This window comes from Psammomys obesus, unplaced genomic scaffold, assembly GCF_907164565.1.
Source record: "Psammomys obesus unplaced genomic scaffold, mPsaObe1.curated_primary_1811, whole genome shotgun sequence".
Classification (NCBI taxonomy): domain Eukaryota; kingdom Metazoa; phylum Chordata; class Mammalia; order Rodentia; family Muridae; genus Psammomys; species Psammomys obesus.
This window is the reverse complement of record NW_026596095.1, coordinates 28,719,322-28,743,588: the sequence shown is the minus strand read 5'-3', so window position 1 is coordinate 28,743,588 and position 24,267 is coordinate 28,719,322. Positions and strand designations below refer to the sequence as shown.

The 24,267-nt window shown below is 38.2% G+C and overlaps 1 protein-coding gene across 1 annotated transcript in view; it reads right to left on the bottom strand.

Annotated features, from left to right (window-relative positions):
* Positions 1 to 24,267, bottom strand: part of Unc5c (unc-5 netrin receptor C) — a 307,297-nt gene that overhangs the window by 70,162 nt on the left and 212,868 nt on the right. Inside the window, exon 4 of the mRNA XM_055628168.1 lies at positions 23,116 to 23,219. Within this exon, the coding sequence (XP_055484143.1) occupies positions 23,116 to 23,219 (104 nt within the window). The remainder of the gene's footprint in view (positions 1 to 23,115; positions 23,220 to 24,267) is intronic.

Here is a 24,267-nt window from a genome sequence, read left to right as displayed (position 1 = left end):
AGGCAACCATACTCTGAGAAACAGAAGTTGATGGGGTACAGATGAGAGCCATTATCTGCAAACATGTCAATTTGGAAGCAGTTAAATATTTGTGATATATGCACCAAAGGTAGGGAGAAAGAGAATGGGATCTATTTAAAACTGGATTTTTAAATATGAGTTTTGTTGTTAGATGCAGCCCATACATGATGCCTGTGGCTAGCTGCAATATATTTATATGTGTGTGAATATAAGGTCCTAAAACATTTACTATTAGATATCTAATTGATAATATTGATAGTTGCTTTATTATTTCATGGTCTAGTCTTGGACTTGGTTACCTGTCTGTGATGGTTTAAATAAAAAGGGCCCCGTAGGTTCATAGGAGGCTGTCATTATAGGAGGTGTGGCCTTGTTTGAGGTGTGGACTTACTGGAGGAGGCATTTTGCTAGGGATGGTCTTTGGGGTCTCAAAAGCTCAAGCTCAGGCCTAGTGGATCATTCACTGTCTCCCCTGCTGCCTGTGGATCAAGATGTAGAACTATTGGCTAATTCCAGCACCATGTCTGCTTGTATGTCACCATGCTTCCCACCATGATGATAATGAACTAAACCTTTGAACTGTAAGTCACCCGGTTATATGTTTTCCTTTATAAGAGTTGCCATAGTCATGGTATCTCTTCATAGCAATGGAAAATTTGACTAAGATACTGTCTCATCTTTTATTTTTATTTCTAATTAATTTATTTTTATTGATTACAGTTTATTCACTTTGTATGCAAGCTATAGCCCCCTCCCTCGTCCTCTCCTGACCACACCCTCCCACATCTCTCATGCTGCTCCCAAAGTCCACTGACAGGGGAGGTCCTCCTTCCCTTCCATCTGACCCTAGCCTATCGGGTTTCATCAGGACTAGCTGCCTTGTCTTCCTCTGTAGTCTGGTAAGGCTGCTTCCCCTCGGAAGGAGGTGATCAAAGAGCTAGCCACTGAGTTCATATCAGAGATAGTCCCTGTTCCTCTTACTAGGGAACCCACTTGGAGACAGAGCTGCCATGGGCTACATTTGTGCAGGGGATCCAGGTTATCTCCACGAATCGTCCTTGATTGGAGTATCAGTCTTAGAAAAGACCCCTGTGCCTGTATTTTTTGGTTCTGTTGTTCTCCTTGTGGAACTCCTCTCCAGGTCTTTCTATCCCCCTTTTTTCATAAGCTTCCCTGCACTTTGCCCAGAGTTTGGCTATGAGTCTCAGCATCTGCTTTGATACATTGCTGGGTAGAGTCTTTGAAAGGCTCTGTGGTAGGCTCCTGTCCTGTTCCCTGTTTTCTCCCTCTTCTGATGTTTGCCTTTCTGAGTGAGGATTGATCACCTTACTCAGGGTCCTCCTTCTCGATTAGCTTCTTTAGGTGTACAGATTTTAGTATGTTTATCCTATATTGTATGTCTAATATCCATTTAAAATGACTATAAACCATGCGTGTCTTTCTGCTTCTGGGATACCTCACTCAGGATGATCTTTTGTAGTTCCCACCATTTGCCTGAAAATTTCATGATTTCCTGGTTTTTTATTGCTGAATAGTATTCCATTGTGTAATTTTACCACAATTTCTGTATCCATTCCTCAGATGAGGGACATCTGGATTGTTTCCAGATTCTGGCTATTATGAATAAAGCTGCTATGAACATGGTTAAGCAATGTCCTTGTTGTGTACTTGAACATATTTTGGGTATATGCCTAGGAGTGTTATAGCTGGATCTTGAGGAAGCGCTATTCCTAATTGTCTGAGAAAGCACCAGATTGATTCCAAAGTGGTTGTATAAGTTTACATTCCCACCAGCAATGGAGGATGGTTCCCCTTTCTCTACATCTCTCCAGCATGTGTTGTCACTTGAGTTTTTGATCTTAGCCATTTTGATCAGTGTAAGGTGAAATCTTGAATGCCATGCCTCAGACATATGGATTCTCTTTTCCTTGGATATGTCTTGAGTTCATATTCTTCCCCACAACATCCCTGTCAGTCACTGTTCTGTATATATGTAGACTCATAAATATCAACTGAGTTCTGGGGTGCAGTTCTCTGATGCCATAAGATCATGTGGAATCTTTCTTCTGAGATTTTGTTTGAATTTTTAGTCTCCTTGTCTGCATTTTTTTGGCTTGTGTTTTCCCTGCTCATTTTTTTGGGGGTGGGGTGGGATGGGGGGAGCTTCCTTAAAGAATGACTTACATTCAACCCTTAGGTTCATGACTTGCCTCTGGTTCCTCTGTGTAGATTGATAACTATTTAACAACAGTGATGCTATCCTAATCACAATTGGCATAAAGAGATACAAAGGGTTTATTACAAATCTCTAGTTTATTTGAAGAGTTTATTACATGGAAAAAAAAGAATTCCATTTGCACAGTAGACAAAAGATTTTGAGATTCTGGCTTGACTCTTTGGTGTATGATCGTTTTGTTTTTATACATACAGACACATATTCTTTCAGTGTTTCCATTAGTGTTGGAACACATAGGACCTGAGAAGAGCCATTGTTGAACTGAATGTCTCCTGTACTTGAGAAAGTTCACTCGCACTCTCCCCTAATGATTGTTTTGACCACAGAATTCTGCTTTGAGCACTTTCCTGTGCTGGCCTACATAGCGCCCTTGCAACAAATGGTGGGTAATAGTACCAGAACATGCCACAGAAAAGAAGAGGGAGGCTCTGACAAAGTTTCACACTCCCTGCACTCCTGTAGCCCTGTCATCACAGCTTCTGCTCTGAGATCTCACCCCGGTATTAGTTCAGGGCTTTTCTGCTGTGATAGGCAGCAGCACCCTCTAGAATTCTACCTTATTACAATGTCTACTTTTTCTCTTCCCCATCTAAACTTCATGCCTCGACATCAGTGTTTCTTCTGAAGTCTTCCCAAGTGGAAGGGACTTGGTTTCCTTAGCGGGTCAAACAGTTGAGCCTGGGTTTGGGTAAGGGCTGTATTTTATACTGTTGTTTCAGATTATTTTCTCTTATCAATCCTGCTTTTCTTCTCAGGCATCATGTATCATCTGATATCTTCATTTTTTTTTTTTTTGTAGTCATCTAGAGGTTTCTGGGTATAGTTATTTTATCCAGCACAATTTCTGATGAGACATCTTACTTGTTGGCCCTGCCCCTAGTCTGGATCTATCTGCAACAAACAATTTTATCCTCTTTGTAGAAGTTTTCAACTTTGGCTTCACGATAGGATAACTTGGAGACTGTTTCTAATGTATCAGTTCTAAATTTGACACGGAAAGTAAATCTTCCCCAGAAAATTTAGGATTCTCATTCTAAAGGGTTCTATGATCAGTGTTCTTAAATCTCTCTCAGTGGTTATATGTTACTGTTAGATTATTGACTTTCAGTGGGAGATCTCTAGACTAATAGTGCTAGCACTACCCCAGGAGCAAGATGGAATGCACAATCCCATGCTCTGCCCAACTGGACTCATTGATCCATGTCAAGCATCTGGAAAAGAGCTCTGGGCACCTCTTTGCACAATGACATTTTGGAAGCGTTGGTACAAATTTTGTCCTTACCAGTACATGTCACCCACCTGTGGATTCAATGTCCAATATCCTCTCCTCTCACCATTTTGCTATCACCCATACCTCTTTTCTTTAGGGGTCTTTGCTCAACATCTTTCACCAGAACGTCTCCTCTGTTTTACCTTCCAATTTTATTTCTATCCTTTCTGTATGACAGCAGAGTCCAGGGTCTTTCTAGCTCACTCATCCTCCTCAACATCCTAGATCCAAGGTATTCCACCACCTTGATTTCTTCTTTCTTTCTCTCTTCTACTCAGATTCACTTTGTGATGAGCTTATTGCATCTGCTGCAGATGACTCTCGAGTTTATTTCCAATCCAGACTTCACCCCTGGTTTCTGGGCTCATATCTGCTGCCTTGTAATGTGCTCAGTCATCTGATAGTATCCTAACCAGACTGTTCTACCCTGCCCTTCCTATCCTCTCAGCTATCCCAGCCAAGGCCATGTTCAGCCTGTAGCTAGTGAAAGATGCTCCCTGGGTGCCTATTGCATTCTTTCTTTATCTGACCATTAATTATTTGTTGCACAGCAAGATTCTAACTCCTCCTCACCCCCTACTACCCACTTCCTTCCAAGTTTCAGTCTCTATTTCCCTCCTTAATTGCAAGAAGATTCTTACATCTTTCCTTCTACATTTACTCTTGCTCCTCAATATCTGGGGAGACATTCGAATCTCCCAAAGCATGCTACACCATATCCCCAGATCTCCAGTATCTCCTTAGTTAAACCAATGTCAACCCCAGGTCTTCACAACGAACTAGTGTGGAGCCCCATTCTGCCAGAAAACCCTGCTCTTTCAGAGCTTGACTCTTCCTCTTCCCATGTCATTATCTCTCAGTACGTAGGCCTTGTTGCAAAAGCCTCAGTGCTAACTGGTGTGTTTTTGGCAGGAAGATACTGAATCTGCTCGTGCCTCTACATCTGCATGAATCAACCTTCCCTGACATCCCTCATGCTGTGTCGTTCTCCCACCTCTGAGCATATTCTTGTTTTCAGTATATTTGTTCCTGGTCAGCCTTTGTACTTTCAGACCCTGTTTATTCCTATATCCCAACCTGTACCCTTCTTTCTTTTATTTTCTCCATCTCATTTGCTAAAATTTTACTAAATCTGTTTTCCTAACATGTAAGCTATATGGATTTTTTGATCTACTATTTAGTTGCTACATAGCTCAAGCTGGCCTTGAATATATGATCCTCTTGCACAAATATTTTTTTTAAAGTACTATAATTACAGGCATTAGTCACCATACCAAGCTTTTCTTTCTTTCTTTCCTTCTCTTTTCCTTCCTTCCTTCCTTCCTTCCTTCCTTCCTTCCTTCCTTCCTTCCTTCCTTCCTTCCTTCCCTCCCTCCCTCCCTCCCTCTTTCTTTCTTTCTTTCTTTCTTTCTTTCTTTCTTTCTTTCTTTCTTTCTTTCTTTCTTTTCTTCTTTCTTTCTATCACTGCAGTATCTTATGCTCTGGAACTGGCCTATAGACAATGCTTAGCCAAGATATTCTCACATATGAATGAAAACAGAACACATTGTGGAGCGAAATTTGTTATACACAATTTTAGGTTTTTATAAGAAGACTTATGTTTGTATGTCAGAATGAAGACTAAATATTTTTAGGGAGGACCATCCCCTAAAACATGATTTTAATTAAGTAGATTTAACTATGGCTAGAGTTCTACTGGGATTGAGAATTCAAATCTCCAATGCCTTTGAAGATAATTGCCTCACCTCTAGGTGGCTTTAGCAGAGAAGTATGAAATAGAAAATGAATTCCAGCTACCCTGAGGAAAACCTCCCAGTGCCTTCTTGCCATCTGAATCCAAGTCTATCTTTCCTATCGTCAGTGAGTCTTTCCTCAAAGGTGACATGTCTACACAGTATATGTTAAACCCTTATAACTTCTGGGGAATTAAAAAAAAAGCTGGTTGAGTAACTTCTACAAACATATCTAGAAATCACAGAATCTGTTTGCAAAATAGCTTCTTAAGAAGTTGAGTCCAACTCTTTCCTAAGATTCCCTGCACTTTGCCAAAAGGTTGCCCATAAGTCTCAGCATCTACATTGATAGTCTGCAGGGCAGAGCCTTCCAGAGGACCTCTGTGGCAGGCTCCAAACTGGTTCCCTGTTTTCTCCTTTTTTTGGTGTCCATCCTCTTTGTCTTTCAGGATGGGAATTGTGCATTTTAGCCAGAGTCCTCCCTCTTGATTAGTTTCTTTAGGTGTACAGATTTTAGTAGGTTTATCCTATGTTATATGTCTATATGAGTGAGTATATACCATGTGTGTCTTTCTGCTTCTGGGATAGCTCACTCAGGATGATCTTTTCCAGTTCCCGCCATTTACCTGTGGGAAATAGTAAGATCTGGAGAGGACAGGAGCTCCACAAGGAGAGCTAATTTTGATCCTAATTGACTAGGATCAGAAGAAAGGAAAAGAAGACCTCCCCTATCAGTGGACTTGGGGAGAGGCATGCGTGGAGAAAGGGGAGGAAGGGAGAGATCGGGAGGGGAGAAGGGAGGGAGCTACAGGGGGGATACAAAGTGAATAATGTATAATTAATAAAAAATTGAAAAAAAAGAAGTTGAGTCTGGCACCAGTCCACAGAGGAAGACTATGAAAGACAGTCCTGATGAGACCTGATAGGCTAGGGTCAGATGGAAGGGGAGGAGGTCCTCCCCTATCAGTGGACTGAGGAAGGGGCATGAGGAAGGGAGGGAAGGAGGGTGGGATTGGGAGGGAATGAGGGTGGTGGTTACAGCTGGGATACAAAGTGAATAAATTGTAATAAATAATTATATTAAAAAACTGAAAAAAAGAAGTTGAGTCTGTGGCTCAGTGATAGAATACTGACTTAGAGTGAGTGAGAACCAGGGTTCATGCTCTAGCAAGTTAAAATTAAAGAAAAAAAAAAACAAAGCCAACAAACAAAGAAGAGGGTATGTGCCTCAGTTGGTGGACTGGATGTCTAGCATGCACTGAGCTCTAGCTTTGATCTCTAGCCTACAGAAACCAAATGTAAGTGGTACATAAACTCCAAGAGAAGCCCTTAGGCCTTCAGGTGATGGGGCAGATTTTCAAAGTCATCCTAGGCTATATAATGAGTTCTAGACTCCCCTGGGATATACAAAACACTATTTCAAAAAGGAACATAAGTTTAATCTGTGGTTTCAACTCATCCACAAATCTTAAGAACAGACTATGCACAGGTTCTGTGTCAAGTGCTGGACAACGGAGAGGCAGGGACCTGCTGATAGTGTTCTCTGCAGAACAGGGGGATGGCACATAAGCACAATTGCAACAGGACACATGTTACAATAAAGAGGACCTGAGACTGAAACATATTAAGGATGGACCTTGAGGAGGAGGAACATCTGCATTTGCTTTTGATGATGGAATTCTGATTACTGAAAGGCAAAGGGCATTGGGGTGATGTGGATGCTTGAGGAAGAGCACATGCCTGGGTAGCAGCTGCAGAGCCTTAGCTGATGGCATATAGAAAGCAGAGTACGAATGGGACTCTGCAGTTTCTAGCTCAGGAATCTGCGTGTGGAGCATTGTTACCAAAGGTAGAAACAATCTGAGGGCCAAAACAATGATTTGTGTTTGGCCCAATCTCATAAGGAATCCATACAGTTTAATTACTCAAAATTCCGTTGGCTTTTTTTTTTTTTTTTTTTTTTTTGTAAACAGTGAAACACTTAAATTCTGATGACTTTTTTGGAAGTGTCAGCTTTATCTTAACATTAAAAACAAAACATTGATTTAAAAGGATATTTACAGAATTGTTTTGTACAACAACAGATCATCTGGAGGTATCTCCATCCCCGATCTCAAGTTGTACTACAGAGCAATAGTAATAAAAACTGCATGGTATTGGCATAAAAACAGAAAGGAGGATCAATGGAACCGCATAGAAGACCCAGAAATAAACCCACACACCTATGAATACTCGATTTTTGACAAAGAAGCCAAAACCATTCAATGGAAAAAAGACAGCATCTTCAACAAATGGTGCTGGTCCAGCTGGATGTCTACATGCAGAAAAATGAAACTAGATCCATATTTATCACCCTGCACAAAACTGAAGTCCAAGTGGATCAAAGACCTCAACATAAAACCAGATAGTCTAAATCTGTTAGAAGAAAAAGTGGGGAACAGCCTAGAACTCATTGGCACAGGAGACAACTTCCTGAACAGAAAACCAACAGCACAGGCTCTAAGAGCAACAATCAATAAATGGGACCTCATGAAACTGAAAAGCTTCTGTAAAGCAAAGGACACTGTCATCAAAACAAAATGACTGCCTACAGATTGGGAAAGAATCTTCACCAACCCTTTATCTGACAGAGGACTAATATCCAGTATATACAAAGAACTAAAGAAGCTGAAAAGCAGCAAACCAAGTAATCCAACTAAAAAATGGGGAACAGAGCTAAACAGAGAATTCTTGACAAAGGAATATAGAATGGCAGAGAAGCACTTAAAGAAATTAGCCATCAGGGAAATGCAAATCATTAGCCATCAGGGAAATGCAAATCAAAACGACCCTGAGATTTCACTTTACACCCATCAGAATGGCCAAGAAGAAAAACTCAAGGGACAACACATGCTGGAGAGGTTCTGGAGAAAGGGGAACCCAACTCCACTGCTGGTGGGAATGTAAATTGGTACAACCACTCTGGAAATCTATCTGGCGCTTTCTAAGCCAATTAGGAATAGTGCTTCCTCAAGACCCAGCTATACCACTGCTAGGTATATACCCAAAGTTTGCTCAAGTACACAAAAGGGATACTTGCTCAACCATGTTTATAGCAGCTTTATTTGAAATAGCCAGAACCTGGAAACAACCCAGATGTCCATCAACGGAGGAATGGATACAGAAATTGTGGTATTTTACACAACGGAATACTACTCAGCAATCAAAAAGGAGGAAATCACGAAATTTGCAGGCAAATGGTGGGATCTAGAAAAGATCATTCTGAGTGAAATATCCCAGAAGGAGAAAGACAAACACGGTATATACTCACTTATATAGACCTATAAGATATGATAAACATAATGAAATCTATACATTTAAAAAAGATAATGAAGAGAGTGGACATGGGGTAAGATGATCAATCCTCGTTTAGAAAGACAGATGGGATGTGCATTGAACGTATGACAGGAGTCTAATGAGCGCATCTGGAAGACTCTAACTAGCAGTGTTTTCAAAGCAGATACAAAGACTCATGACCAAACCTTCGGCAGAGTACAGAGAATCATATGAAAGAAGGGGAGTTAGTATGATGGGGAAAGGATAGGAGCTCCACAAGGACCAAATATATCTGGGCACAGGGTCTTTTCTGAGACTGACATTCAACCAAGGACCATGTATGGATATAACCTAGAACCTCTGCTCAGATGCAGCTTGTGGTAGCTCAGTAACCAATTGGTTTCCCATAGTGAGGGGAACAAGGGCTATTTCTAACAGGAACTCAATGACTGGCTCTTTGACCTCCCCACCTCCCAAGGGAGGAGCAGTCCTGTTAGGCCACAGAGGAGGGTTTTGCAGCCAGTCCTGAAGATACCTGATAAAACAGGATCGGATGAATGGGGAGGAGGTCTCCCCTATCAGTGGACTTGGAAAGGGGCATGGTGGAGATGAGGGAGGAAGGGTGGGATTTGGAGGGAATGAGGGAGCGGGATATGGCTGGGATACAGAGTTAATAAAATGTAACTGATAAGAAAAAAAATTATAAAAAAAAGGATATTTACAGTACAAGTGGGCCAAAATAATATTTAATTATTATTTTTGGCTTAGACAAAATGTTAGAGCAATCATGAAAACTTAAATGTATGAAAGAGAAAAATACATGAGAGTAATTCTATTTATCATGTATAAGACTATCTGAGTCAGCAAGAGAAATCAATATGCAAGAGCTGTAACATCTAATTTTTAAAAATGTTTCATGTGCTCATTCCAGAATCCACAATACCAGAGAAAATGACTCCTCCATTTTGAAGTAACTCCTTGGATATATTATATACAAAATTATGAAAAATATATAGCATCCCTTGTTGTATTTTATTTTTATCATATAGAATGTATTATATTTTTATCATATTGAATAGTAAGTAATTAAATTGTTCCAATAAAATTTATGCACAATGCATAAATTGTGTCAGTACCCTCTTTGGCTTCTAATTCACTTCATATTTTGTTTTTTTTCCTATTTTTCTCCTTTATACTCCATCTCTCCCATTTGGTAAACTGATTTATACAACAAGAAACTCTCAGTACATAGTTATATTTAACTGTGTATAAAACACTCAAGAAGACAGGAAAATAGGTTGAAGTGCAGAAAGCAATAAAAGGTTTCTGCCACAGACCACGACTTGACATGGTGTAGTGAGACCAACAGCATTCGGTTTTTTGTTCATGGGTTCAGTAACTGTAGCCTTTTGCTACACTGGGTGACATATTCGATGTCATTTTCCCTAGCGTTTAAAAAGCATGGAATTTCATTAAAGATGAAAAGAATAGTTAAGAAGCAACATTAGAATGTCCTGCTTGCATATTCTCTTGTTACATATATTCTCCTGTAAATGGCAGTTCCTAAAGTCTCAAAGAAAAGGGCTGAATTGACAATCTGAGTTCAAACTGAACTTGGTCATTTTGGATGATTTGTGTCTCTTTGAGTTGGTTGCTCATCTCTACAGCTTGGTCTGCTTGTTTATAAAATGAGAATTACTCCAGACCACATTTCATAAGGATTTGGAGGTCAAATGCCTTATGCCTAACATACAACGAATAGTTTAAAACTGTCGTGAACATTTAAATAAAAATTTACCTATGGAGGTGAGAGTGAGGCATGTAAAGACTCAAAATATGAAAGAAACAATGTTAATCTAAAAAGCTTGATACGATACGTGCTAGAATCTAAGTTCTTTACCCTTCACTGAGATTTAGCCTGTCAAGTCACCTCCATTTACTTTTAAATAATAGCTGAGCACTATATAAGTAAGCATTGGATAAACCAATAGCTATTTGGCTGATATTAAAATATAACATTTAATTAACTGGCACAATTGCTTTTTAAAAGCATGTGTAGAACGCATTGTTAATTGAGGACATTTAAACAATATTAAACCTAACATTAAACCTAATGTTCACTTCTATTTTTGTAATAAATGTAAGAAATATGATAAATATATACTCATATGTGTTTCAAGTAATTATTCAACACTTGTTCTTTGTGGCATCCCTCTAAGGTATGGTACACCTTTCATGATCTTTATCATTTTAAGTAGGCTTTCAGGGAAGATATTTTCTGCTAGTCACTTCAAAATGAAAGATATCTAAAAATATTTTCAATGGGTACGTTTATTTTTTTTAAATCAAGCAGCATCCCATTATGATCTGTCCTAGAGACACCATGTCTTTGCAGATACAGAGGAACTGAAATTCATGATGTGAAATTTGGACATCCTGTGGCTTGTGATATTCTTGCTCTGCGGCAAATATACTGAATGAGAACATGGTATAGTTCTGCCAAGAAAACCTCACATTGTGAGTCCTGTTTCAACATTCAACCAAAGAACAGCAAACAAAATTACGTTCATACAATTCTAGCTGAAAGCGTTAGCAAATAGGCAAGAGAGGACATTTATCCAGAAGACATAACCTGAAGGTTTATGTACCACTTCAAAAGCCATCTGCAACTCCAGGTTGCTGAGACTTTACCTTCAGAAACTGCAGCCACTGGTGATTCATATTATTTTACTGCTTCGACCTTCTGAGCCCCTGGGTCATCAACACAGTACTCGATATTTTTGTAACTCCCTGCTTAGTCCAAGCACATGTTGTGTGTCTTTCCTTTTCAACAGTCATGCTTCAACCTTTTTATCTCATAAAAGTTACGACCGTGTTGGTCCCCATCACTTGCTCATTCACTCTTCAGGTGGCAACACTCTGGAGTAACCCCCATTGTTCTGCTCCATTTTTACTTCCAATGGCAATCAGTGGTCCTGTTTAATTTTCAAATGCAAAGGCGTCTTTGGTTATTGATCTTGCTACTGCAAGGAGCTGCCCTGGGTGCCCTCAGGAAACCCTCTCTGATGTTTGCATGCCATTATGAAAGTGTCTCACTGCTCCCATTTTATGCCCTCTCTCATTTATGACAGTGGTTCTTAACTGCACGACAGAATTGTCCTGCATCTTTGTACCCAGAGCCCATCGGACAGGCTCTGATTTTATCTGTTACAGGGCAGGGCCTAAGTAACTGAATTTTGAAAGCTTGACTGCAACTTGGCCTGAGACCTGAAGGCTCCTGGACACTGCATGACCATACCCTCCCTTCGCTTTTGGCTGATAATGCTAAAACCATCAACATTAGTTTCAATTTCTGTTAAGTTCTGCGCATCTTTCCAAGTACTTTCTACTTAATTCCATCTAGATGTTCAACAAATATGAAAAGCATAATAAGCACATGATCAATCATAACCTCTTTTCACATTGATCTCTCTTTCAGCTTGATATCTTACTGTTTATCTTATAATAATGGAGTCAGGAGCAGACTTTCAAGTCGAGTTTAATTAATTCTTCTCCTGCATCTTGATTTTCCTTATTTAACAAAGTATGTCCGGATAGTAACAATATACCATATCATAAAATGGCCTCACTATACTTTTATAAAGCTGGTGAAACAATCCAACACTTTAAAAATATTTTTTTTCCGAGAGCTTATGAAAATCAATCAAATAAGGCCACACATAATTTGTACCACTTTAATGAGCCAAATTTCAAAAATGTATAGTCAATAAAACTATTTTGTTACTAGGGGTAACAAAGAATGTAAGAGTTGAACAGAATTGGTTACAGTCTTTACCTGTTACAAGGTGAAGGGCTACCCGGTGAGAGGGTGCTGGAAGATTTAATGAGGTAAGAGACGGGAAGTATATGGAATCAGGAACGTCTCCACAGTCTAAATGGCTTTTTCCCTGGTGCTAAACTTAGGACCCAGAGGCTAATGTCAAAATAGGCTGTTTTAAACATGAACCAGAGCCCTCAATGTCTGTTAATGAGTACATATTTTTAAATTCCCAATATCAGTCAGGAAAGCAAACACTTTCACTATACCATTGTAAGGCATTCCGTGAATACCAGCTGCTAAGTTCTCATGTTGGAGGCCAGTGAGCTGGCTCAGTAGGCAAGGTGCTTCACAGTCAGTGACCTCAGTTTGATCCCTGAGACGCAGAGGTTGGAAAAAGAAGATTGAGGGTTGAAAGTTGTCCTCAGATGTCCACCCACAGGCTGTGTCATATTCACACCCCAAACAAAATAAATAAATGGAACTTAGAAATCCTCACTTAGTAAACTCTCCTAGTGGAGGCCAGGGTAGCCACAACAGTATTTGTCCAGAATAGATGTTACATTTCCAGCCTCCGTGCATAGGGGTGGGTTCCCAGGTATTGCTGTAGGAGGATCAGATCACATGCTTAAGAATTCCCCCAATACTCTCATCCCACAGTTCAGTTGATTGCCTATAGAATTCTCCCAACACTAATATGATTTTAGTGATGAAGATGAGTGATTTCCAACTTGATTATGTTCAGGACTGAAGCATGCTGTCCCTATTGTATGTTGCTTGAGAAGGTGTATACAAACTGCCAACTTTCCTTGTGTGGTTTGATTTAAGAAACAAACTTTATGGTTCTTAGATGCATGGTTTTATAGTTTCACAGTGACTGGTATTTTATAAAAGTCAGTACTACTGGCCGTACTGTCAGGGGAAGCAAGGCTTTGCTATAAACCACTGCTCAATGGCCCAGACTTCCAAAAGTTCTACTGAGAGGTCACTTCAACATTTTACAACCATCACATTTTAAACATTGCCTATTATCTTCTTTCTAAATACTTTATATTGATTTTTATAAAATCTACACCATGGACAAAGACAGAAAAAAATTCTATGGTTCCCAATAATTTATCCATTTAAAGCTCACAGTTAGATATGGGATAAGTTAAAACCCTCAAACTGAATCCCAATTTTGAAAACTCATTTTTTCACTTTTATTCACCCCTCATTTTCCTAACCAAATATCACAATAGTTATGCTACCCAATACTGACCCCAAACTTCTAGCTAATAGTGTTCTTATAGCTAATAGGGTAATAAAAAAGGAAGTTATTTAAATAAGATAGTCATTCAAAATTTATTTCTAGTAGTGTTCCGTGATTTTTATGTTAAAACTTCTGTTAAGAATCTAACTATATTCCTGTTTAACTACTGAAGAATCAAACTCAAATACTTGTGGGTAGAGTAAAAATAAATAAATAAATAAATAAATAAATAAACAAACAAATAAATAAATAAATAAAGCTGACTAACATAGCATCTTCCTTGGTTTTCTAGTCTTCTCAGTGCACTGAGAAAATGAAAAAAACAAAAAAACAAAAAACAAAAACAACACATCATATATGAGGAAGACTGAAGGCCAGTGTTAGCAAATGTAACTTCTTTTCAAAACTATTATATGTCTTTTCTGAGCTGTTATTTTCAATTAAAAGCATCACTGTAAAAGAAAAACTACAGTGGACATTGTAGATTTATTGTGTAACGAACTGTTTCTCAAAAAACAGTTGGGATGCTATATTTGAAACCTCAATAATACAATTTTTAGGATTATATCTGATGAGATCCTTGGATGATAAATACATAGTGGAATGTTATTAAGTGTTGGATATAACAAAGCATATTTACTCAGAAATGGAAACTTTGAATTTTAAACAAATACACAAGCTTTTACATTAGGATATTCTGTGACTACTTCACAGATTATAATATGTTGATTTTATAAGACGTTTCTTTATATTTGCAGTGTCAACCCAAGGATGGAGATATTGCCTATGGTACTAAATAATTTAGATACAACTTCATCTCTCTCTACAGTCCTACCAAATACGGAATGTGAATGCCAGTAACATTACAATGGAAATAACGTCAATTTTCCAGTAACCAGAAGTCTCTGAGATTTAGATACATAGAAAGTTCTAAACAGAGATTGTGGCAAACTGAAATATCATGGTGGCTCATGTATATTCACAATCCTTTCGCTCTGGTCCCACAGGCTGAATCTTGTGATTTCTTTCAGCGTAATCTCTAATATAAATAAAACCAAATTATCTTTGAGAGCTTAAATACTTCTATACAAGAACTTATATATTTCGGTAGATTAGAGACAAATAAATATATAGCCTAACTACATTCTACCAATAGGGCTATGTAATTTTGTTGTTCTGAAGGAAGAAAAGATGGCTTCCATTCTTTGTAGAAACTTGTCATTTTCTGGAGGTATTCAGACCCTCAGTGGCCAGTGGCAACCTGCACCCTTCTAACGAAAACTTGCTGACCCAGAGATTGATTTAGGTCTTGTCTAATCATATATGTCAATATAAGAAGCCAGGCACCTTATTCCTCCTATTCTCCTCCCCTGCGAAAGACAGATGTGTTGTGTCTAATTATTCACTGATTGGTATCGGGAGAAACATTAACATAATTGGCACATTTGTCCTAATTAACCAAGGAAACTGCCACATGCCATCCAAGATGAAAAAGTGACTCCAGTAACCATTATGCAGAAAAAATCACATCTATCAGAAAAGTTACATTGTTAGTAGGAAATTGGGCCCACTGTGCCAGAACATCGCACTGGAAAGTGACACAACAGAATTCTGAAGTGTGTGCACACCTTTGAGAGTGGGGATTTGGTAGGGAATTGTTATATAGGTACATTAATCAAACAAATGGGAAAAGCAATTATTGGGCAATTATCAAATGCACACTTGGCCAAGCTAAGTTTCTCATAGGTGCATTAGCTAACCTCTGGGAATCTGCCAAGTTTCACTGACTTGTTTACAAGTGACATGTCTGAAGTATTATTGTTGTTACTATTATTATTAACTTATTTGCTTAATTTCCCCTTCTTAAAATATGCTATAATATAGAAAATATGGGCAGTTTTACAACCTTTAGTAATCACATCATAAACAGTACCTGTTAATCTGTACTTAAGAGTGGGACATTACTGTCAGGTTTTCCAGATGAGTGACACTTGTAGACTGTAAAATGCATATGCCATTGAAGTGGTCATGTGTGGGGTGGGAGTGTCTAAGAGCCTATCTGAGAAACTCTCAGACTGTGTCCACATGGGTCATGTGTACCACATCCAAGGGAACAAAGCTTTGACAATTCTAAAAGATGTCTATAGGTAACAAGCATTCTGTATAGCCCCACAAAGAATGTTTGCCTCCGCCTGCTCACAGGCTTGAAGTTCTGGGGTTCTCTCTCTTTTTTGTTTGCTCTATTGGCAATAGATACAAGTCTCTTTTGAATATCTCAAATAATCAAGAAAGCATTCCAAGAAGAGAAGGCCACATTGGTTTTGCAACTATTTGCTGCTCTGATCTGAAAAAAAAAAAAAAAAATCATTTACTTCTTCTTTGATGGTGTTATTCAGTATTCTTTACACCTTTGGTAGGTCTGTAAAAATAAAGATATTTTATGTGTTCTAAGAAGTGTTAGTATTCAAGCAAGTTGAAATTCTATCTTTGGGCAATTGTAAAAATAAAATGGGCAAAGAATTAAAAAATTCAAATGGAAACTACAGTGACATTTTGCTCAGTTGTTGTAACTTCTGCAGAAGGAAGGGATTTGCCAAGAAAGGGAATTTGTTTTCCTCCCTTAATTGCACATATGTCTGGCTCATTGCTTTTGAGAGCTGAATGTACACAGACCATATTGCGGAGGCGAACTCATCTTCAGTTCTGTAAACTTCTAAAACTGAAGTTAGACCGTGAAGAGATAAAAGCAAATGGACAAAGAATGTAATGCAATAAAGTCTAATTGAGAAATAAAATTTAAAACCAAAAAAGTCCCAAAGTTGAATGACTATATATGACAATACCACACAAGAGAACAAATCAGCCCAGAATTGTGTTTAAAAGGCTGATTATTTTTTTAAATCAGTAAAAAGGGCTCTAAATTGACAAGCTTATTGATGTTACTAGTCTATTACTACTTTTTGCCAAGAATTTGACTTCAGATAAACAACGCAATTCTTAGCCTTCTTTTGCCAATGGAAAGTATTCAACACTGTGCTAAGTCTGACCATCACCAGGAAATGCAAACCTTCTGTTCTCTAGAGATGTCTTTTCCCTTTCATGCTGACTGAGGTAAGTACAGACTGTAGGCATATGGAGAGTCTTTGGAATTCCAAAGCAAGATAGGGATCAAAAATACAAAATAACTTTTTATTTGCAACAAATCAAGGTCTTGAAAATAAAAGACACCTCTGCCTAGTGATTATAAGTCTCTTTAAGACTTTGCTCATTGTTGAAGCATAAATGATATGTGGAAACAGATTCTATTTTGGTTTTGGGTGATCTAGAAGGAGCCCCTGCTAAGTAGGCCTGTTGAATGTGAACATACAGAGATGTCACTTTCTCATGACAGAACAAATAACTGACAGATTTTATTCATTTTGGAAAATCATATTTAAATAGCATATTCAGAAAAAAAACTATATATGTCCTGTGCTTTCCCATTTTTCTTACCTTCTACTTCTATCTTAGGAAAAGAAACTATTTTCTTTTTTTGAGCATCAAGACAGCCAAGCAAGAATCCTAAATATTATTCTTGTCCCCTTTCTAATACTCGGAAAAATATCTGTTTTCCATTAAGTAGTAAGAGTGATCTTTTAAAGCCACATATCAGGTCATGAAAATTCCTTATTTAAAATCTCTGGTGGCATCCCACACATTTAAAGATGGTTCCAAGGGGCTTGTTATGTCCACAGTCCCTGAAGTCTTCTTTTCCTGACATGGAATATCTTCCTGTCGTTGGCTCTCAGATGAGAGCCTTCAGCTTGGTCTTTCAAAACTATCAGCTCCTGAGGGGATTTGTGCCATTTCTCTGATGCCTAGATCTTTCTGACCCAGTTCTTTTCAAGAGTGGTTCTTTCCTTTTGCCCAGATCTCAGTGCAAATTTATCTTGTCAGAGAGACTTTCTTTGAACACTCTCAACCACCAATAACCTCCTAATATGACCTTTTTTTCCCCCACTCCCATACAACCTTGCTGTATTGCTTTTTACTGGTGGTTGACTGAAAACACCTTTATTCTGCCTCTTCTTTTTGTTTATCCTTTCTCAGGAAAATCATAAGATTATTGAGTACACAGTGAATCTACAAGAAATATTTCTTGAATAAATGGAATGACAATGGAAGATAGACTATGCATTTTGCATCTACAGATAGTCCTGAGGGAATCATCAGGCATGCTCAAATACTGACCCTTGAATCAGGAGCTGGTAAGACAATGTATCTCATAGCTTATATTTGTTGTATAAATTGATGTGTTGAATGTTAATTTTGTCATTAATTTAAATATAGAGGGATGCATGGCTTTGTGTTGTGCTCAGTGTATTAAGTACTAGAGATAGGTTAAGAGAAAAATACCATAAAGGTGTAGAAAATGTTCTTGGAACAATGCAAAGCTTAAAATGACTAGCCTGGAAACAAAAGACTTAAAAACAAACAAAAAACTATTTTCTAGGTTTTTTTATGGTGTTATACAGAAGAGGAAAAATTCCGACATTATAGGCACTGAAAGTAAGGTTCCCTCCCAAATGAAGTCCAAGCTCTTTGTTTCTCTCTAAGCCTCTTTTACCCAGAAAAACCATGACTCATGGCTTGGTAACAACACACCTGGCAGGAAATTCATCTTCACCCATTCTGAGGGGTGGCATGGCTCACGAGGCACTTTTCAGTGGCCATATTAGTAAGCCATTAGACAGAAAGCCACCTGATGCTACACATTCGCTAGTGCCTCCAGCTGCCAGTAGGTTTTGGTCTTGTCAGTATCTACTTAAAAATATCTGTTTCCTATTTATCATGCCTAAACTCAGCAAAACAATCTATTCTTTCACACTTCACCCCATATTTTCCCACTCACTAATTAGAGATGCAAATGTTGATAAATAAGAAGACAGTTTTTTAAAGTACAACTGGGTCAATAAGTTGAACACTGTGCTGCCCTGTTCCTCCAATTAAGCTCCTATGAGAAATAGCTCAATTATAATTAGGGAAGCAATTATCCCCTTGTTAAAGGTGAAACAAATCACAGGTTTTAGTGAAATTTTCCATTTTGTTCCTCCTACCATGCCAAAACCCCTTGACTCCATTGATGGTTTGATCCAGTGATCCCCTGAAGGAATAATCTGATGATATAAGGCAGCCCAGGCTTGCCATGTGATAGTAACATTTTTCTAGGCATGAACTCAAATGAGCGGAGAGCGATTAATTTCATAGAGGGCTGCTATTATGCCTTGGGAATGGCCCAGCACCCACTTTATAGCATATTAATTTTCTAGCTTCTTTGGGGACATGGAAGAGAGACAGGCTATTGAGATGGAGTCAAATGCCATGAGGAAGGAAAGGAAAGAATACTTTCTGGATCCCCTCAAACTATAGCCTAAAGCAGACACTTCTTCTCTGACGTCGCTCTTTGTCAGGTGTTTGGTGACAGCAATGAGAAAAAGAATACGTCAGGCAATTTGATTAGCATTAGTAGAAGGCAAAGTTGGGTTCTAAGTGTTACATTTGTCTGTAGCACTAATGGCCTCCAAGCAAACCAATGGCTGTAGAATATAGGAGGTGTCTTGTTGATTCTTCACATAGCAGAGGTTCCTCCATCATGTATCCCAGAGAGCTTAGGGTAAGCAAAGTTCAGTGGCTATTTTATAATATTGAGTTCAATCTTCTGGGAATTAATAATATAACATAGTAAGAGTGTAAATAATGCTTGATAGTACTCTATGGATCTAGATAGGATTAAGTGCTTTTCATGTACTATTGTTATTAAATATCACAAACATTTAGTGTATAAATAATAATATCTTCCTTATGTGACTGAAAAATCTGGATGCAAAAGATTAAAATGTCTTGTCTAAAGTCAGAGAGTAAAACATGATTATGCTTGAATTTAAACCTGGATTTTGAAAAGAAAATCAGTTGCTGTTTCATAAAATAGACTACAGGATGCCCATATCCTGGCAAGGACCAACTGTTACCATCATGGCAACACCTATGACATTATAGGCACAAATGCAGTATGATTATATTTGAGGTTAGATTTTTTTTTAAGATGCCTGGTTTGGATAGCCAGAAGAAAATTACTGCTTCCTGATAATTTGCAAAGGATCTTCCTTCATGAAACCACCTACATGTGTGTAAAGTACAGATCATCTGACTGGACCAGCCAGGTGTTCACTGAACACTGACTGTGCTTTCCTCTCAAAAGTAGTTGCTTTAAATAGCAGTGAAGCACTTATTTATCCAGGCTGACCTCCTTGGGGCTAAACTAATGATAATAAAACATGCATTTTTACCTGCTGATTTTATGTTAAGATGAACACTTTATTTTATGTCACAGTTATGCCTTCAAATTCCGTAAACATAAATGAAAATGAAGTACTGAATGTATTTATATTGACAATAAAATGATCAAATAATCTCTTAGTCTCCCAAGCTCTCTTTTATCCCTTTCTCTTTACATTTTTCTATTGCTCTTGAGCAAACGGCAGCTGGAAAGTGTCATGTAAAGTCATCCATTGGATTTTTGATCTTGGTGATTTTAATGGTGTTAAAAAAATCTACAGAGGAGTTTATTAGCCTTCTCTTAAGCATGTATGTTTGATCTCTTTTTTGACTTAAAAAAATGAAAAAGTAATATGTATTAAATATAGTTCTTTGAATGTCAAATGGGTATATGATTTTTCAGCTTGCCAAATGTTAATTAGACTCTTCCCCAGTGATGATACACATAAAATTCATAGCCAATTAGTTTGAAGTCATGAATCTTTACTCCTTGACAAAGTGAACTACTTTGTTGAGACTTAAAAAAGAAGAGTAGCATGATATTCTCTTTGTAAGATTTTTCCAGGGTAGCTGTTTTTACATTGCCTTGAATAGAAGCCAGACCACAGATGTTCATGCTGCTCATAGGATGTTTGGAACATCACAGTGGCTTTTTGAACAGGTTTGCTTTAGAACTACAAGTAAAGAGGCAGATGTACTATTATGTAACTTAAATGAAACGTTGTATTGAAAACTGTCCTTCATTTCGGCCACACTAAACCACAGGCTGTGTTTTGGGTCTGCAAGGTCTGTGATAGTGAGTGATAATCGTGCAACTTCTGTGATAGTGAGTGATAATCGTGCAACTTCTGATACGGTGCTAAAGAGTCCTGAGATGCCAATTACAAGGGAAAATGGTTTTATTTTTTCAAAGTTAAAAAAAAAAAGATGCCCCTCAATTTAGGAACGGATACAGAAATTGTGGTACATTTACACAATGGAATACTACTCAGCAATTAAAAACAAGGAAATCATGAAATTTGCAGGCAAATGGTGGGAACTAGAAAAGATCATCTTGAGTGAGGTATCCCAGAAACAGAAAATCACATATGGTATATACTCACGTATATGTGGCTATTAGACATATAATATAGGATAATCATACTAAAATCTGTACACCTAAAGAAGCTAATCAAGAAGGAATATCCTTAGCAAGATGAACACTCCTCACTCAGAAAGGCAAATGGAACGGACATTGGAAGAGGGAGAAAACAGGGAAGAGGACAGGTGCCTACCACAGAGGGCCTTTCAAATACTCTTCCCAACAATGTATCAAAGCAGATGGTGAGGCTCATAGCCAAACTTTGGGCAGAGTGCAGGGAATCTTAAGGGGGAGATAGAAAGACCTGGAGGTGACAGGAGCTCCACAAGGAAAGCAACAGAGCCAAAAAAAAAAAAAAAATCTGGGAATGGGGGTATTTTCTGAAACTGATACTCCAACCAAGGACCATTCATGGAGATAACCTAGAACCCCTGCTCAAATGTAGCCCATGGCAGCTCACTTTCCAAGTGGGTTCCCTAGTAAGGGAAACAGGGACTGTCTCTGACATGAACTCAGTGGCTAGCTCTTTGTTCACCTCTCCCTGAGGGAGGAGCAGCCTTACCCAAGCCACAGAGGAAGACAATGCATCCAGTCCTTATGAGACCTGATAGGCTAGGGTCACATGGAAGAGGAGGAGGACCTCCCCTATCAGTGCACTGGGAGAAGGACATGCAAGGATAAGAGAGAGGGAGGGCGAGATTGGCAGGAGGAAAAGTGAGGGGGCTACAGCTGGGATATAGAGTGAATAAATTGTAATAAATAAAAAAAATGAATTAAAAAATTATAAAATAGGAAATTGTGACTGCCTTGAGTAACAGAGATATAAATGCTATGGCAGAAAAAGTAGAGTCCTTTTGAACATATTTTCAAATAATTTGTTGCCAGTATTAACTCAGAAGAATGAGATGCTCTGTTTTACTGTTATTTGGGGTCGGGGGGGGGGGGAACTACCCTAGCTAATTTCTACCTTGTACCAATCTTCAAAGGATTTAAAAGCTACTAGAAATCAAACAGTAAATTAATTTTTATAATTAGGTACTTAAAATTTCAATATTATTATTTTTAGATTTTTAGAGAGACAAAATTTCAAGATTTTATTGCATGAAAAATGAGCAGATTTATGTCCACTGGATCCATATATAGGTGTGAACAACAGGCTTATACCTCTTTGCACACATGCAAAATACAGTAAATACTTCAATGACTTCATGGAATTCAGAGGCTAGTAAGGACCATCAACAAATCTTGTTACTTGTCAAATAAAAGTGTGTTTGGATTTGTAGAACTCTGCAGCAGCTATGATAATCATGTTGGGCAATATGAGATAGTTTTCTATTAATCATGTGAAGTAAAGATTGGGTTAGAGTTTAAAGTTATTTGGTAACAAATGAAAGACACGGGATTAGTTTCCATCAACAGGATGCTGGAGTGTAATGGTGAGTGTCCCCGAAGAGCATGCATTCTCCTACAGGTCACATAGGGCAACTTTTTCAAATCCAGCCCTTTTCAAAGGGCAATATATTGTTGCTAATGAAAAGTCGTGCCAAAATCTGATTCATAGCATTTCATTAGCAATCCGGATGCTGCATTTAAGCAGAACCAAAACATTGAATGAACTGGTAGAATATAACTGGATGAAAGTGAACATGTTTACGACAGTAGATATGGCTTTCTGATCTCAACAATGATACCGTAGACTGAGAAACACACACGTGAAGAGCCAGCTCATAGGACAGACACACACCTTTTTTATACTAACGTTTTTTAAACATCATCTGGAACAGTATTACAATTGATGGTGCATTAAGTCATCGCATCTCTTTCTATAGATGTTTTGAAAGAGAATGATAAAATTAAACCATGCTGCCTGTGGCTTTGTCCAAAGGGGCCAGTCTAATTGACTCCCAAGTCATTAATCAGTTCCTAATCAATCTGTTTTGCCAGCAGCAGGCAGTTAGGACTCCATTACCAACCATTCATCATGCCATGCCCTAATTCACTGCACCATTAGCCATGGATTAGGCTCTGTTAGAATAAGTGAGTGCCAACTGCTAAATGCAATGCATTTTTGTTACCTCAGCCACTGGGATCCCTTCAGGTGGCCGACACTGGAGTAAGACTTCCTGTTCCAGGGACACTTCCTTTCCCAAGGGTTCCTGCTCAAAGGTCTTCCGTAGATCTGGAAGGTGCAGGCGATAAAGTACATGTCAACAGGAAACAACATCTTGCAGGTAGTCCCAACGCTCCCCAGTTTAATATTTTACATCTTCATATTTTATCCATCTGTTGATGTTATACCATAATCTGAGAAGTACTAGTCTATGTGGAAGAAAATGTGAAAGTTAAAGGTTTATTAACTGTACTAACTTTAAGCTTCAATAAAAAACATTAGAGCATTTTAATAATTATTGAAACAAACTAATTACACTTCAATATTTCTTTGTAATCTATTATGATGATAACCTTTTTTTAACTAAGAGAGCCCCAATCTCATGAATCTTACAGGGAGAGTTCCTTATGTACATAAGCATTTTTTTCTTGCAATTGATATTATAAGGCTATAAGGCTGTAGTAACTCCAGGATATTTTTATTCATAAATCAAAAGTAAGCTTCTATTCAGGTTAGAAAATAGGACTGTTTGAGAAGCCACAAAGAAGGCACATAACTTCTGGAAATGTCTTAAAAACTCAAGGGAAAACACAGGGGAGCTACTGAGAATAGTCTAGAAAGAATTTAATTTCTAATCATGTAGCCACTTTCAATGAGAAGATTAAGTATTCATTTCTGCTCAAACATGCCAGGCACCTAATTATGTGCTTGTATGGCTAAAGCTATTACAGCAAGATACAGCAGCTTTTGGAAACTATGCAGAGATGAAAATGTCAGAAAACAACCTATCATCTTACAACCATCACTGGTACACACAGCAGGAGACAGATTTAACTAACACATCCTTGAAAGAGATATAATTGTTTTGTTTCAAAGATTTGGTTTTAAAATTCTAGAGGTCATTTCTTAAGGACCTCTAGAAGTTTATGTGGCATCTACAGCTCAATTCACAGCATTATCTTAGGTTATAGGGTGGGTTTCAACAATAATTTAATGCTTCTGTTCTTTCATCTATGTCCATGACAAATATATAAGAATCTGGAAGTACCATTTCAGCCAACTGAATTACTAGGTGGAAACACAAAGACTCTAGAGGTGAAGATATGTGATAATAGGT